Source organism: Echinops telfairi, unplaced genomic scaffold (assembly GCF_000313985.2).
Source record: "Echinops telfairi isolate 266 unplaced genomic scaffold, ASM31398v2 ScPeMD7_2;HRSCAF=8, whole genome shotgun sequence".
In the NCBI taxonomy this organism is placed as follows: domain Eukaryota; kingdom Metazoa; phylum Chordata; class Mammalia; order Afrosoricida; family Tenrecidae; genus Echinops; species Echinops telfairi.
The window spans coordinates 17,205,097-17,222,830 of record NW_022103898.1 but is presented as its reverse complement, the minus strand read 5'-3'; the positions used below and the strand labels follow the sequence as shown (position 1 = coordinate 17,222,830).

Genomic DNA, 17,734 nt, shown 5'->3' with positions numbered 1-17,734 from the left:
CTTCTAGCATCGGCTCACCTCCGTCCCTCCACCAATCGCGAGCCACCCAAATAGGGTGACGGGATGCCACTGGCCCCAGCCCTGGACCGTGACTCCCAGGCCCTTCTTCCCCATGCCGGCATGGGGAGAGACAGGTGCCCTTCATTCAGACGCAGCCTCCCCAACGGAAGGCAAATCTTACACATGGATTTAAAGGTCGCCTTGAGCTGTCCATAGAACGATGCAGATAATGAGATGTGCAGACACACAGCAGTGACATCCTGGAGCCAGATTTTCCATTGATATATATTTCCCCCCCTTCCCTATTTTGAAAAAACGAGCAGCCAGTATGCAGAGCGGGTGGGGGTGGGGTGCGCGTTAAGTAAAAGAAAACTTGCCCTTTCCACCCTGCCATGCCTTCCCTCCCGAGGCAACTTAGAAAGCCCCCTCAGATACGTGGAAAACGTGGCCAATCGGCCCCCAGCTCTTTCCAACGAAGGAACCAAACTCCAAACCCTCTAGGACCGGGCCAGGCAGAACCGCCCCCCACTCACGGCGACCCTTTAGGACCGGGCCAGGCAGAACCGCCCCCACTCACGGCGACCCTTTAGGACCGGGCCAGGCCGAACTGCCCCCACTCACGGCGACCCTCTAGGACTGGGCCAGGTAGAACCGCCCCCACTCACGGCGAACCTCTAGGACCAGGTAGAACCGCCCCCACTCACAGTAACCCTATAGGACCGGGCCAGGCAGAACCGCCCCCCACTCACGACGACCCTCTAGGACTGGGCCAGGCCGAACTGCCCCCGTGGGTTTCCAAGGCTGTAACTCTTCATGGGCATAGAAAACACCAGCTAGGAGGCGGCAGGGATGGCGTCTGTCTGTTTGGGGAGGGCAGCTCCCTTGCTGCGTCCCTGTCACCTTTCATAGCCAGCCCGGGCCTGTGGGCTCCAGCACACCCCTCCCACCTCAGCCTCGCCCTGGCTCCCATCACAACACACGCTGGCACCTGTCACGGGTCTCCTGGGTGCCAGTCTACCGCCCCTCCTGCACTGTGAGCTTCTACACCTGCTCTTGCTCTACCCTCAGCACCAGGGTCAGTGGTAGATATTCCACAAAAACGAACGCATTAATGAATGAGGGAGCCAGGAAGTGTGTGAGTGAGTATGTAGGGGGATGGATCAATATGTGCATGCTGGGCAGGAGAAGGAGAAGACTGAGCCAGTGGACAGAAAATGGCTAGATGGAAGCCAGGACGAAGCCTCTGCCTTGTCGTGTGGATGACTGCGCGATTCCTCCAGGGTCCAGCACTCTCCCCATCACAGGCGGACCAGGGGACTTGGCAGAAGTGCTATCTGACCTGTGCAAAATCCACCCCAGCGCCAATGGATCAAGAGGCAGTTTGGCTTTTGTTTTCCTCTGACTCGTCACAACTGCCTCCAACTAGATCCCTGAGCCCAGCCATGCCCTACAGAAAGGTGCGTTGGAATGAGACAGCTTTGAGGTGTGTTTCTGGACTTCTGGGACAGCCGGGATTCTGCCTCTCTGCCCCCTCCCTAATCCCTGGAGCTCCCACACTTACCTTCGAAGCTCCCTGCAAACAGGTAAATCCAGGTGATGGCTGGGATGCAGAGAAGCGTCAGAGAGGCAGCCAGGAATTTCCGTCTCCCTCTGCAGATTCCCAGCATCCTCTCAGGAGGGGCAATCCCTAATCCCAGCGCCGAGTCTCTGGCCGGAGCGTGGAGTCCTCGGCCTCCCTCATAGTACTTTCTGAAAGAAAGAGCAGGGGGAGAGAAGGGCTGAGTCAGGAGCACGGGACACGGACACAAGCTGACCAGGAAAATGGGCTCACAGTTCCCACCTGCCCTCTGGGTCCACAGGTGACACTGCGGCCTTCCGAGCGAAGGCAGTTCTTTGAAAATAAAAGATGAAGACACAAAGGTGCCCACTCGTGTTTTACAGCATGAATGCTGGCTAGGGGGCCTTGATGGACACACCTCTGTGAAGGAGCCTTTCCCTAGCATCGTGGTTCTCAACCTGTGGGTCGCGACCCCTTTGGGGAGGTCAAACGACCCTTTCACAGGGGTCATCCAATTCATAAAGGTAGCAAAATTACAGTGATGAAGTAGCAACAAAAATAATGTTATGGTTGGGGGTCACCACCATATGAGGAACTGTATGAAAGGGTCTCGGCATGAGGAAGGTGGAGAACCACTGCTCTAGCACTTCTTAGGCGCCGGGAGTCCCTGGGTGGGACGGTGGTGAGCAGGCCTGGCTGCTAGTGGCAAGGCTGGTATCTAGGAAGAAAATCCTGGCAGTCTACTTGCTAACAATCAGCCACCGATAGCCCCATGGAGTCCAGTTCCGACGCACAGGGAGCTTCCCAGAGTCGGGCTCTATTGAACAGCAGCTGGATTTATTTATTTTTAATGTCCCAAGCATACACCAAGTGCTATGTTTGCAAAGAAGACTGAATGTATGATATGTGAGTTATCGGTTAATAAAACTGTTAACATTTTTAAAAATTAAGTTATTTTTGTTTTGCTTTCCATGCGGGGGGTGGGGGGGCGGTTAGCAGATTGACTTTTAAGAGCACTGTCTAATAAGAGACCAGACAAAAACATCCCTAGAAACCCAGAGGCGAGAAGGCTTGCAGGGCAACGTGCAGCTGGCAGAGGTGAGGACATCCTGGGCCATCGAGACGGCCTGGCTGCAGCCCCTGGTGGCAGGCACAGGACGGATGGCATGAGGTGGTGGACAGGAGACAGGACAGAAGCACACACAAGGACTGCAGACTGGCCAGGGCACAGCACCCGCCTGCAGGGGACTCAGCCTCACTCAAAGCAGAAAACCCCAAAATATGAACAGGGACTGTCTCATAGCGCCTCATCCTCATATGGGAGACAACGTCTGCCCAGACAGGCCTGGAGGGGGGCACACAGGTATTGCGTAACCAGTCGGCACAGGGACTGCCCTTAAGCCATGGCAGAAAACTGACTGCCTAGGACGCATGGGACCAGTCAAGTGGGAGGAGGGCTGGCGCTGTCACCAAGCTGGGCCCCCACTCACGGTGACCCCCGTCCCATGCACACCCAGAAGGAGGGCAGTGGGCTCCTGCGTCATACGCTCACGCGGGTTGCTTCCCGGACAATCCAACAATCTGTGATCCATAAGGCTTTCAATCGCTGATTCTCAAATGCTGATAGACTGCCCAGCCTTTCTTCCTAGTCTTAGTCTAGAAGCGCTCCTGAAACCGATTCAGTATCCTCACACCACTCAAGCCTCCCAGGTCAGCTGGATGGTACCTGTGTTTGGGATGCACTGGCCAGAAAAGGAAGGTGAACCCCCACCGAGGAAGGTAGGAGTTCTACTGTCGAGTGACCCATGCCCTTAGAGATGGAGTAGAAAAATCAAAAAATCCAAAGCCAAACTTGTTACCCTGAGTCATTCAGTCAAGCAGCAATGCCACACTACACAACAGCTCTCAGCTGCATTGACTTGGAATGCCACTATCTCACAGCAGGGAGGGGTGGGCGCTGTAAGTTAAGTGGGAGGGAGGAGCTAAACGCAAGGTTGGCAGTCCAAACAGATGAATGGCCCCCTAGTACCCTCTCTGGGCCTTGGGGTGACTTGAAAGTCACACTGAGAAGGCACATTCCTCTAAACAAAGAAGATGCTGACTCAGTCTAAACTTTGAAAAGCCACCCCACAAGAGGGAGAGGCGGCAGTCTGCTCCCATCAAGATGTACTGTCTTGGAAACCCTAAGGAGTGATTCTACAATGTCCTACACAGAGTCACTGTGAGTCAACATCAACTCCACAGCTATGGGTTTTTTAAGGGACTCGGTAGCATATTGGGTTACATGGTGGGCTGCTCACCACAAGGTCAGCAGTTTGAAACCACCAGCTGGTCCAAAGGGGAAAGATGAGGCTTTCTACTCCCATACAGATTTACAGTCCTGTGAATCCACAGGGGCAGTTCGATTCTGTCAGGGTCACTAAGAGTCAGAATTGGGTTCATGGCAGTATCAAGAAGCCCAAACCTAAAACTAAGTGCTGTGGAGTCACTTCTGCCTCAGGGAAGCGCTGGAAGACCGAGTGGAGCTGCCCCGGCGCGGGGCTGGGGGTGGGGCTGGGTGGGAGTGTCGGGGACAGGGGGTTTCCATGGCTGTGTTTCTCAGGAAACAAAGTGCCCCATCGTTCTCCAATAGAATGACTGGGGGGCTCGCAACTGGCCGGCTTTTCAGGGGTGAAGCTGGAGGCTTCCCCATGGTGACCTCGGAGTGGAGGGCCTCAGATCTTTCACCTGGCCTCAGATCTTTCACAGGTGAGTCAGAAGGAAATTTAAAAACCAATTCTATCCACCTCCCAGGCGAAAGCGGCGAGTTGGCAGTGGGCAAAGGGGAACTTCAGGAGGAGTCTCCACAGTGCAGCCCTGCCAGCGGCAGACTGCTCTGCCAAGCACCAGATCCCCAAAGAAAGGATGTCCAGGAGAGAGCTGGGCTGGGTGGCCCCTGCTCTGCCCCAGCCCTGGCGCCCACCTGATGATGGAGAGGCTAACCCACCTCAGCTGGGTCTTTCTCAGCACTCGGGCAGCTCCTTTGACCCGCAGCACATTCCCCGGGACCCTGAGGTCCCTGATGATCCTGTTACAGAAATGGCCTGGGTCCTCCCCAAAGGCAGCTGTTGAGAGTGTCCAGAGCTGGCATTCGCCAAGTCATCACCAAGAAATGGCCTAAGGAAGCCAAGTACAACTGTAACCACAGACCGCCTCCCTCTGCCGATCATACACAGCCTCTGAATGGCACAGATGAACGGCCCCCTAATACCCTCTCCGGAAAAGCCAAAAGGCCAAGGGGCCTTGGGGTGACTTGAAAGTCACACTAAGAAGGCACATTCCTCTAAACAAAGAAGATGCTGGCTCAGTCTAAACTTTGAAAAGCGGGCCATGCCCACGGACTTGGGACCCAGCAAGCATCACGGAGAAAAGGCAGGGCTTTCGCGATGAGTTCAGAGAAAGGGAGAGTTGGGAAGGCTGTGTAGGTCTGGGTTCGAATCCAGCAGCACCCTTGGCTAGCCAGGACCTTGGACAAGCCCCCTGCCTCTGGGTAAGCCTCATTTTGTTCATCTACACCAGGGGCTGAAGCTCTTTAGCTTGGAGGCGCTCTCCGGAGTTTGAAAGAGGTGTCTCTGAGAAGTGACTCCTGGGTGGGTTGAGTACCTGCGACGTAGCTTCCAGCATCACAGCAACAACACACAAACAACCACAGCAGGACATATGGCCAGGAAGTAGTACTAATTATGTGTCAATCATGTTTCTAAGCATATTTGCTTATTTAATGTTTGAAATAACCTTACAAGGTAGGGACTCTTTTGAATCCCATTTACAGAGACAAAACACAGAGAAGTTCATTAATTGGCCAAAGGTCGCACAGCTCCTACTAGGCAAACGCGCTGCAGCTCTCCCTGGGTCACCGATCCTAAGTCGTGTTTGGGGGTCTTTGGAAGCATATGGTTGCTACTGTCACAAAGTCAGACACATTGTCCCTACGTGTATCCCACACACAATGTAAGAAACACAGGTGGATTTTTTGGGGGGGTGAAGAGCAGAAAGTGGGTGTTTTGCTTGGCACTTATATAGAAATAACATCTCTAAAAGCAAAACCTACAGCGACAACACTTTTAAACCCATATCGTTCTCCTTCCTTCTCTCCATCCACAAATGTTCATTTTTGACTTACACGATGTGTCCAAACCCTTAAAATGAGAACTAGGTGGGGGTGGGCTACCTTGTAAGACAACACTGGCACCTGAAATTAAACGTGGCCGGTAACGATATTCCTCCAAGCATCGGACTTTTGTTTTGTTTTATTAGGAGCTCATACAACTGTTATCACAATCCACACAGACATCAATTGTGTAAAGCACATTTGTACATTCACTGCCCTCATCATTCTCAAATCATTTGCTCTCCACTTAAGTCCCTGGCATCAGGTCCTCATTTTTCCCCTCCCTCCCCCCCTCCCTTATGAGCCCTTGATAATTTATAAATTATTATTTTGTCATATCTTGCTTTGCCCGAAGTCTCCCTTCACCCACTTCTCTGGTGTCTGTCCCCCAGGGAGGAGGTCACATGGAGACCCTTGCATCGGACTTTTAAACAGCACCTCTGAGCCCCGAGGACGCCTCTGCCAGGAACCTCTCCGTGCAGATCAGAGAATTCTCTGGGAATTCAGAGCAGACATCAGAACAAAGAGGGGCGAGCGAGCGAGCGAGCAGCCGGCAGGCTGAGCAGGACACCCTGGGTGTGCCCGCCGGGTGACAGGGCAGCTCTCCAGGCCGACTCCCTCCACAGCGGGCTGCCAACTCAAGGGCACTTTCTCGCACAAAGCAAGCAGCTGGTGGGTTTAAACTGCTGACCATTCTGTTAGCAGCCCATGCATAGCCCCACTCCACTACCAGGGCTCCTAGGGAAAAGTACAACCAGAACGTTCCTTAGAGGCAGGGATGGTGAGCCTTTGTCTCACATACTTTGGTCCTGTGGGCTGGAGACACCATTCACGTGGAGGGCCAGTGAAAAAGGCGGCGGCCCTGGACAAGGTGGATGATGCCGTGGCTGCAACCAGGGGCTCCAACCTACAGCCAGGCTGGAGGGGGGCCGGACCGGGCAGCGCTGTTCTGCTGCATGTCGGGCAGCCATGAGCCGAAGTCAACCGGAAGGCGTCTACCAACCACAGCAGCAGAGTAAGACCGGAGAAGTCGAGTTCCCCGTGGAACATAAAATGTACTGAGAAGCAGCCCTCCGTGGATGTCACCTCGCAGGCAAACGGAGTGCCCAAGGGCTGATGCTGACGCATAGTGGCCCCTACAGCACAGAGGTGCACTGCCCCCAGGGTTTCCACAGCGGTCATCTCTGGAGAGGACACGAAGCACGGCAGGTGCCACAGAGGCTAAGGCCTGCGGTTTGAACCCCAACAGCTCCACGGGAGGAACACAGAGCCATCGGCTCCCTTGTGTGATTGTTGGGGCCGGCCCTACTCTGTACTACAGGGCTGCTACGAGTTGCAATCGACTGGAGGGCCGTGGGTTCGCAATCTTTAAGGAAGCACACTGCCGCCTCTCTCTCCTTCCGAGCAGCGAGAGCAGCCGGTCTCAACCTTCTTCATGCCGCGGCCCTTTCATACAGTTCCTCATGTGGTGGGGACCCCCCAACCATAACATTATTTTCGTTGCTACTTCATCACTGTCATTTTGCTACTGTGATGAATGGGTGACCCAGGTGAAAGGGTCGTTCGAGCCCCAGGTGGATAACCGCTGAGCTAGAGGTTTCCAGCTGCCACCCTTTCCGTGAGGGGCAGAGTGCTTACCCACGGCACCCCCAGATGCCCAACACAGCTACGCACCCATGCACGCTGTCGCTGTGGCTGGGCACGGAGTTGGCGCCCGCTCCCACTGTCTGCGCAAGACAACGGAACACTGTCATCCTCCGTATCGGAGGCAGTCCGGGTCAATGTTGCTGCCCACTCAGTGTCCTGAGTGTTCCCCTCTGAGGGGTGCCTGCTCCGGCACAATACTGGGCAATATTCCATTGCTCCTGGGCTGCTGAGAGCTGAAGCATTGGTGTTTCAAATACCAGCAGCATGCCCTTTCAAACAGAGCTTCCAGACTAAGAAGAAAGGCCTGGTGATCTATTTCCAAATCTATACCCATGACAAGCCCATTGATTGCTAGCTACAGTTGTATTAGGAATTTTTCAAAAAGAGCGATGGAGGTTTACATGTTGAAAGGTATCACTGACTCTGAGATATGGATAATTTCAATATATATGATTATATCTTAGAAAACAACAACGAAAATTCACTGTCACTGAGTTGATACCAACTCATAGTGACCCTACAGGACTGGGCAGAGAACTGTCCTGTGGGTTTCCCAGACTGTCACTCTTTAAGGGAGTAGAAAGACCCCTTTCTCTCCCTCAGGGCAGCTGGTGGTTTCAAACTGTTGACCTTATAGTTAACAGTCCAACACATAACCACTGCATCACTAGGGCTCCTACATACAAAGCCAGTCACCTAACCCTCCACCACTGAGTCGATTCAGACTCCTGACAACCCTATAGTGGTGGGTTCCTGAGAGGGTGGCTCTTTATTGGAGCAAGGAGCCTCATCTTTCTCCCACAGATCGTCTGGTGGGTTTGACCCACCCACCTTGGGTTTAGCAGCCAGGTGCTTCTCCCACACTGCCACCTGGCTCCTTGTAAGAATATATAAACAAACAAAACCCCTCTCTGCCACCAAATTATGGATTCTCATAGCAACCCTCCAGGACAAAGTAGAACTGCCCCTTGGGGTTTCCAAGATGTTCAGTCTTGACAGGTCCCATCAGCCTCATCTTTTTCCTGCGGAGTGCCTTGTAGTTTTGAACCACTGACCTTGAGGTTAGCAGCCTGATGCTTAGCTCACAGCACCACCAAGGCCCCTTAGAAGAACATCTCTTTTCCCCAAATTTGAGCTGCATTGCTCCTTATAATTTAAACAGCACATAAAAAGCTTAAATCACTGTGTCTTCCGGTTACACTGTGTGCAGTTCAAAGCACTAAGGTTTGGGGGCCGCGCGCACGTGTTCGCTCTTGCTTACACGCGCTGTGCATTTAGTTTGCATCCGTCCTAACATCCTAATTGTGAACACTCCCTCCAGGGATAGCTGGTTACCATGTGACAAACGCTAGGCAGGAGCCCACACTCCCACCGCCACACTCCTGCTATCTCTGGTCAACCCCAGAGGCTGTGTTTTAATTAGCATCACAGAAGCCAGAAACCGGTGTCTCGACTGGTGTCCCCAGATGTGTGGCTAGTCTAGAAATGCCGCTCAGGTTTGGAGAGAGAGAGAGAGAGAGAAAGAGAGAGAGAGATTTTACAGTTGCTTGTTATGTTCTTTTAATAAATTAATGGAATCCATTAATGCAAATTAGGTTATCCCACTCTGTCACACTGAAACCCCTTAAGGGCAAAGTTGTTTGTGGGAAGCATCCCCGGACTCCTGAGTCAGGCATCTAGGACCCAGGAAGGCTCACCCCAAACAGCTTCTAGTGGAAGAGGGGGTCTGGGAGCGAGGCTAGAGCTGTGCCCCAGTGCAAGGGACATGCTGGCACCCCCACAGGCAAGAAAGCAGCTTTTTGCTGTGGACCAGAGTCCATGGGCAGACCTATCCCCCCTGTCTGGGCCTCATGCCCTGGGGCAGGCCCGTGGCCAGAGCTGTATATCCATCTAGCTATCTGGTAGCAGCAGAGGACTTGCCACACAGAAGGTTGATCAATATTCACTGAATGGATCAATGACCCAATCTCTCAGTGCCGGCCCACAGTCTCCTTGGAGATTCATTCTCACACCAAGCCCTCGGCAAACACAAACTCCCACCCGACCCCGTCCCTCCCAAGCCCGCAGCCCTGTGGACATCCCATGACATCATCACCAGCCCCATCTCTCCTGTCAACTTCCTCTGAGTGCCGCCCGCCTCCTGCTCGGACATGAAAGTACAGCTGTCCCCCTAAGCTCCCTGCTTCCCTCGGAGGAAATCTCTCTGCCACCCCCGCAAAGCATCTCTCTCTGGGTTAAGAGACAAGGCCCATGTGTTCCTGGCTTCCCTGCCCCCCCTCGCAGGAAGACCCCCGTCTTTTGTGTCTTACTGTCTTTCTGGCTTGTCATGGAGCAACTCCTGGTCCCTGACTCTCATGGAAGACCTGAGGTCCTCACAAGCATCGCTCCTCCACCTCAGGGCTGGTGATGGCAACGGCCTGAAGAAAATGCGTGCCACTTCAGTGTCCCATGTCTTAAATCAGCCTCACATTCTCGAACGACTCTCACAATGAGGACCACAACCTCCCAAACCTCAGATGTCAACACCCACTACCCTCTTCGCCTTGCAAAGGCACCGGCCATCACACAAACCCAACAGCATCTTCCGCAAACCCTCGAGATTGGTCTTGATCTTTTTTAGCTTCTCTCTTGCCCAGCTCAGAGCCAGAGGTCATCCTTATAAATTCCCTTTGCCTGCACACTTCCCTGGTCCCGCCTTCTCTCCAACCAGACTGGGCCAGGAAACAGCAGTACCCCACCATTCTCCTTCCTCCGTGTCATCACGTGTGCAGCCAAATGGAGGTGTTCTTCTTGCTGCCACGGAGTCGATTCTGTCTCATGGCGACCCTGCAGGACAGGGTAAACTGCCTTATAGGTTTCCAAGACTGTTGCTCTCTAGGGTGGTAGAAAGCCTCATCATTCTCCCGAGGAGTGGCTGGTGGTTTCAAACTCTTGACCTTGTGGTTGCAGCCCAACATGTAACCACTCCACAGCCAGGGCTCTTCAATGTGGGTGGTGCAGGCGATTCCTGTTCTCTTTCATCCTTCAGACTTCCAATGGGCTGTCCACAGCTCAGAAATGCATCTAGCTTTCTTGGGTGAACTCACTCTCTCACACTTGAAAATGTTTATCCCACCTATTCCACTTCTCTTCAAACCCTGTATTTCTAAAACACACGTTCTGGGTGGGTCCCAGGGTCCAGTGTGGGGGGGCCCAGGCTTCTTTCTAGTCGTAGGTGAGGAGTTCCCTTCCAAGGACTTGTAAGGCAATCTGCAAGCTAATGTCTACCTGGTTTGTATCTCCACCAATGCCCTCGTCTCTGAGCTGCACAGTCAGAGACGCAATGATCTGTCTCCACCAGCTAGGTCCATGGACTTCTCAGACCTCAGCTCCAGATTCCTCCTTACTGCTTTCCCATCTTGAGATATAGATAGATCATTGAAATGGCCCTTCTTGCTATAGTTCCTCATGTGATGCATTATAATTCTAGACTCTAGGCCTATGCCTCTAAAAGCATTTATGGGGGAACGCTCTGCTGTACTAAAATACAGGATTAAGGTGGGATTGAGTCTTGACCTCATAGAGGTGGGTGCCAAGCCCCACCCTTTGTGTCCCTGGGGGGTCTTATGGTCTTCTAAAAACAGAAACCACACCTCAATCCATGAGCCATCTCAAACTTCTTTATTTTTTTTATTTTTAGGAAAACCTGCCAATTATTTATCTTACTTTATTTTAACATTTTGAGTGCTCTTACAGCTCTTGTAACAATCCATACATCAATTGTATCAAGCACATTTGTTCATATGTTGCCATGCCATCTCAGACGTAAGACAAGAGCACAGCACCATTGGGAGAGCACCTTCCAGATCTCCATCGGAAGTGTTGTTGCTGTTGGGTGCCACTAAGTTGATTCCTACCCTAAGCAGCAGAAAGAAACACTGCCCAGTCCTGCACCATCCTCACACTCGTCCCTACCATTGATCTCACTGCTGCAGCCGCTATGTCCATCTGTCTCGAGGGGGGCCTTCTTTTGTTGCACTGCCCCTCTACTTGACCAAGCACGGTGACCTCCTCCAGGGGCTGTTCTCTCTTGATAACATGTCTCAAGTATGTGCGATGACGTCTCACCCTCCTTGTCTCTGCGGAGTGCTCTGGCTGTATCTATCCCAAGACAGATTTGGTACTTTCGGTTCCTGGTACTTTCAGTGCCCTTCTTCCACCACCTCTTCCTGGTCTTCCTTATCCAAAGTCCAATCTCGATCTTAAATGCCTTCAAGCCAGGTAGGCCTTCTCATACAAACCTGTGCCTAAGTTGGCTTCCTCCCATTCAGCTACCACCATGCCCTCGTTGTTTCCTTCATGACGTTATGGTTAGGTACCATTGAGTTTGTTCCACTCTGGCTGGACTTCTTCCATGACAGATTTGTTTGTCCTTCTAGGAATCCATGGTGCGTTCAACACTCTTCTTCAACATCACAATGCAATGCATCCATCTTCTTCTGTCTTCCTTAGTCCCTGTCCAACACGGTGTGGGTCAGGTCTACCTTAGTCCTCCAAGTGACAGTCTTGCTTTTCATTGCTCTAGAGCAGTGGTTCTCCACCTTCCTAATGCCGCCACCCTTTAATACAATTCCTCATGTGGTGGGGACCCCCAACCATAAAATTATTTTCCTTTCTACTTCATAACTGTAATTTTGCTACTGTTATGAATCAGGCGACCCCTGTGAAAGGGTAATTCGACACCCCCCCAAGGGGTCACAACCCACAGGTTGAGAACTACTGCTCTAGAAGGTCTTGTGCAGCAGACTGACCTAAGTGACAGGTAAGTGGTGGTGCTCCCTTCCTGGCACTCACTGAAATGTGAACTTACATGAGGGCAGTTCAAAAAGTTCATGGACATATACCATCAACTTTTCATTCCATTTCCCAGGAAATTTCCAGAGCCCCTTTGTACTATTATTTGATTGTTGAGTGGTTGAGTGATCGCCCACTAAATTTTCATCTCCATTGGGCAAAAACAATGACGGCATTATAGTCACTGTTTTTCCGGGCACACTGTCCTTCCACCACTTGGCTGTCACTGTGGTGGCCTCCCTGTCACCGTGATGCTGGAAGATATGCCACTGGTATTTCAAATATCAGCAGGATCGCCAGAGGTGAACAAGTTTCCGTTTCCATACGTACCTGGAAAGATTTAATTACAAAAAAAGGAATAGGCTGCCCACTTTTTAAAGAAACCATTTTATTCGGGGCTCATACAACTCTTATCACAATCCATACATCCATGAATTGTGTAAAGCACATTTGTACATTCATTGTAGGCTGTCCACTTTTGAGTGATCAGCCACTAAACACCTTATGAGTGGCAGCGCAACCTTGTCAGACGTAGTGCCAGAAGATGAGCCCCTCTAGTTAAAGACACGCAAGCTACCTGCACCACTATTGTGAGGATGGTGCAGGAACAGGCGTGCTGCATGCAGCTGTAGATAAGGTTGCTATGAGTGGGTACCTACTTGATGGCACCTAACAATAACAACATCGCAGGCCAATAGGAGACAATGGGCATTTGTTGGATGGATGGATACATGGATGGATGGATGAATACGTAGATGGATGGATGAATATGTACATGTATGGATGGATGAATATATCATGTATGGATGCATGAGTGAGTAAATGAGTGGGTAGACAGATGTATAGGTAGACAGATATAGAGATAGATGGACAGATGTCTAGATGAGTGGGTAGATGGATGGATGAGTGTGCTGGGAGATTCTCAGTCACCAGGTACCTTGTAGTCACTCTGGAATTCTACTACAAAGAGGCCTCCTTAACAAACTCTGACGACTAGCTGTCTGTGCTTCAATTACAGGAGGCACAGCCTTGGCACAGTGCCTCAAGTAGGTCCCCAAGGCAATGGTGGGACCCAGGCACATTTCTGGGCCTTCAAGGTCTTTTTTTCTAAGTTCCTCTGATCCATGGGGAGCATACAAGAGCACAGCCCCTCCCCTGGGTCTGGAGCTTCCCCTCTGAAAGCCCATACTGCCCTCCATCCCTCCTAACTACCTGTGAGTTCACACACCAGGGCATCTCCCTCCTGTGGCTGAGCCTCTGGCCTGCCAGATGAGGGGCCTGACTGTTATTTCATTGGGAGGCTGCCCTTGACCTTAGCCTAGGGAATGGTTAAAAAATTGGTCATGGGAAGCAGAAGAGCAGAGTAACAGCTGCACGTATTACGCTTTGGAAGAAACGTGGAAAACAAGTTCACAGTGGACAGACGTCTCCAGCAGTCCAGCCATCTATGCCAGCCTGGTTTCTCTTGATCCCGCTCTGAAGTCAAATTCTCTTACTGCTGGGAAACAAGTCCTTTTGCCCTCAAAGCCACTGTGATGTCACAGATCAAGGGAAGCGGTTTCACCAACGTCCCCAACAAACAATTGCCAGCCACCCACTCTCACACAGTTCTGCCTTAGGACACATGGATTACTGCCTGGGAGTTTTGCCCATCTTTTGTTTGATGAAAAGCAAGCTGCCCAGAACAGCTTCACGTAGAGCTGCACGCACCAAAAAGGATCAGGAGTCACAATTACCTGGGTTCAAGCCCCAGCTCTGCACATGACTGTTCTTTATACTCTTGGTTTCAAGGGCAGCAGTGCCCCGCCAGGTTCCATTCTAACCACTGCACCCCCCATGCACACAAAGCAGAGGCTGGCAGACTGCTGGGATGCTGAACGGGTGTCAGAGGCGCTTCCAGATGGAGACAGACTAGGAAGAAAGGCCTGGCAATCTACTTCTGAAAGTCAGTCTGTGAAAACCATGCGGATCACAAAGGTCTGATCTGCAACCCATCACAGGGATGGTGTAGGAGGGCCAGGGAGCATTTAGTTCCACTTTACAAGAGGTTACCAGGAGCTGGGGGCCCTGACTCAAAGCAGCCAACAACAAGATCATTCCTTTTTCTGGAAAACCCCAAAAGCAAGATCAGGCATTAGGGGCTGCTGTAAGGACCAGGGGAGAACAAATGAAATCTGAAATATGATCACACAAGGATGTGAGCTGCAGTAGTGGAACTGAGGACATTAAAATGAATGTTAGTCGCTCAACCAATCGAACTCAAGGAATGGCTGTGATGAAAACGTGGGGGGGTGGGGGGCGGAGTACTGAACGAAAAGACAAGCATGGGTGTGTGCACCCTGTCCTGTCCTGGGCAGCCTGAAGCTCCTACAGCAAACTACTGACCAGGAGAGAGCATGCTTGGGCTTACTGGGCGAGACAACTTTGCTAAAGACATGAGTCACTATGATCCTCTTCTTTAAGGGAAGGCCACTTGCCTGCCCTGAAAGGGGACTGCAGAGCAAACCAGTTACGTCACACAATGTAGAGCCAGAGGAGCATTCTCTCTGGAAGAACCCAGCCACTGCCTTTGAGAAGACAACCGATAACTCCTCTTGGAAAAGCCCGTGGGTTTTCCAGCAGTGTTTTGGGATCGGAATCTCAGACCATTGAAAATTCATCAGACATCAGGAAGGTTTTGCTCAGGCTCCATGACCAGCCAGACTTGGTCCTCTCATAGCTCCTATCAGAGCCGTCCGGTGGGGGTATAGTAATTTATACTATTATAATACTTAATTTCCCACAGACACATTTAAAAATATTTTGAAAAACAAGAGACATGTCTTTCAACCTGCTTTACTCAGCCTACTCACTGACGGGCATCAGATCGATCTTGACTCTGCGTGACCCTATCGGGCAGAGAAGAACTGCCCCTGTGGGTTTCTGAGCTTATAAATCCTTATGGGAGTAGAAAGCTTCATCTTTCTCCCACAGAGTAGCTGGTGGTTTTGAAATGCTGACCATGTGGTTTTCAGCCCAATGCATAACCCACCATGCCACCCATGTCCTTTCTTGTAACCAACTCTATTCAAGATATTAGCTTTGAAGCATGTGATCAAAAGAAACATAGCAATGAGGCATTTCACACTCTTTATCTCATACGAAGGAGCCCTGGTAGAGTAGTGGGTTATGTGTTAGACTGCTAACTGCAAGGTTGCCAGTTCCAACCCGCCACCTGCTCCGAGGGAGAAAGATGAGGCTGTCTGTTCCTGTAACAAGTTGCAGCCTGGGAAACCTGAGGAGCAGTTCTCTTCTGTCCTATAGGGTCACCGCGAGTTGGAACAGATTAGAAGGCAGTGGGATCTCAAACTAAGCCTTGGAATGCTATCCAGTGTGCACCTAACAAAGAGAGCACATCTCAACTGGAAGTAGCCACGGGTCAAGTGCTCAGTAGCCATCTGGGGCTGGTGCCCTGGAGCGAGGCAGTGCAGGCTGTAAGGTTCTAACCCTTCACCTCACCTGGTTTCTGGGCATCAGTCCTGCTCTGGGTGTGGGAATGGCACGGAGGAAGCACACCCAGGAAGCCTGGCAGCACAAGTTGCTGTTGGTCAGCTATTAAAGGTGCCCTTAATTCCCACAGAAACATCCCGGCCCTGTTCCCCTTCACTCCCATCTATATGTAGAAGCCATCATTTCCAGGTGATGCAGACACTCCTGCTGGTCACACCTGGGCAAATACATAGCCCGCAGTGCACGGGACCGCCTCCACGACACAGAAGGGTAAGACCCTCAGCGACAGACAGGAATCCTAGTGGCACAGTGGGTTAGCCATTGGGCTGCTACCGTCCTGGCTGAAGATCAAGCCCCCTGTAGCCGCCGCTCTGCAGGAGAAAGACCATAAAGGCACAGTCTCAGAAACCCTATATAGGGTCATATAGGGTCACCAGCAGTCTGAACCCACTGGAGGGCAGGAGGAGATGATGGTAATGAGGAGATCAAGACGCCCTAGGAGGAGCCTGGTTTAACCATGGTTAAAGCACCGGGTTGTGAACCAAGATGTCAGTGGTTTCAAACCCACCACATCACACGCTCAGCAAGAGAAAGAGGTGGCAGTCCGATTCTGTATGGACCCAGAGCTGTGGAAACCCTGTGGGGCAGTGTGGGTGCACACAGACTCCGGAGACCAGGCTATGATGGCGCAGATCCAATTTTATTGTTGTCTTTCTGCAGTTTACATACGGCGCATCAGCCAGTCAAATGTTACCGCGCTTACTTCCTTGTTCTAACATTTATCCTTAAATGGTTATGAAATTGCGCTAACGAGGAAGCGGCAGCAGGCGTTGGCCAGGGGCTAGCGCATGCAGAGGACTGTGGAAGCTTACAGGCATGCTAGCTCTCGGGACCATGTGTCTCACCGGAGTGCCGGGAGCCATTGTACAGAGAAACAGTTTGCCGCTTCTCAGGCCCGATCGAGAAGGCCGAGCAACACTCTGCACTTTCTGCGCTGCTCCTCCTTTATGCATTCTAACTCCGCAGCCATCACCCCCGCAGGGCAGGGCTTCTATGTCCTCACAGGTGTGAGGAGGTGGGTCCTCGACAGAGTCATAATCCACACTGAAGGTTGCAGCCTTAATCATCACCAGCAAGTGCTTCAAGTCCTCCTGACTTTCAGCGAGCAGGGCCTGGAATAGAGCAGACCCAGTAAACACCGGGCGGGGAGGCGGAGGGAGGGCGTAGTAGGGGAAAAGGGAAGAGAGGCCCAGCTGCCTTCTTTTGGCATTCTCTTCCATTCTGTCTTCTGTAGCCTTCTCTATGTTCCTGCCCGGTTCGCTCGTTCATTGGCATGGCCACACAGAACTCCCAGCCAATGCTCACGATTACGGGATTTATTATAGCAGCTAACAGGCTACAAAGTAGGTGAGACCTGCTCAGGATAAAGTTGTTCAGCTAGCACATGTTACAAAGCTCTTTCAGGGCTGCACACGAAGGCAGAGGAACCATGGTGAGGATGGCGCCGGGCGAGCCAGCGTTTCGTTCGGCTGTGCAGAGAATGGCTCTGGGTTGGAATGAATCCATGGGCTCTAACAACACCAACACTAAGTGTCCAGAGGGCACGCCGCTCTGCTAAGCCTCAGCCCGAAGGCACTCAGCTCCAGCTCCGTGGGTCAGCAAACCCTGCTCCTTGCATTGAGCGCCCCACTCCACAAGCCAGCCTCCTGTCCAAAGCACGGAGCTTGGCTTTACTGTGTGGACTGAGAAGCCCATTGCTCTGCCTCCCGGTCCTGCTGCTGCTGTTCCAGTGCCACTCCTCTGGTGTCACAGTTGTGTCCTGGATCAAGGAGGTTCACGGTGCAGGGTCCTGGGGTCCAGAAGACACGCTCCTTGCTAGTAGTGCGATCCCGCCTCCCGGCTTCTGAGATGGCTTGCTTTATCCCCAGCAGTAAGGCAGTCACTCATAACTGAAGGCTATACCCAATCAGAATCTTACCCCAGCCCCTTACCCAGACCCATAGGGAAAATGAGGGTCGTTCTGAGACATATTAAATACTACAGTACCATGTAGGATG

General features: G+C 51.9%; 1 protein-coding gene across 1 annotated transcript in view; it reads right to left on the bottom strand.

Annotated features, from left to right (window-relative positions):
• The window catches only part of LARGE1 (LARGE xylosyl- and glucuronyltransferase 1), a 619,553-nt gene that overhangs the window by 500,262 nt on the left and 101,557 nt on the right, over positions 1-17,734 (bottom strand). The window contains exon 2 of the mRNA XM_004700723.2: positions 1,562-1,749. Within this exon, the coding sequence (XP_004700780.2) occupies positions 1,562-1,749 (188 nt within the window). The remainder of the gene's footprint in view (positions 1-1,561; positions 1,750-17,734) is intronic.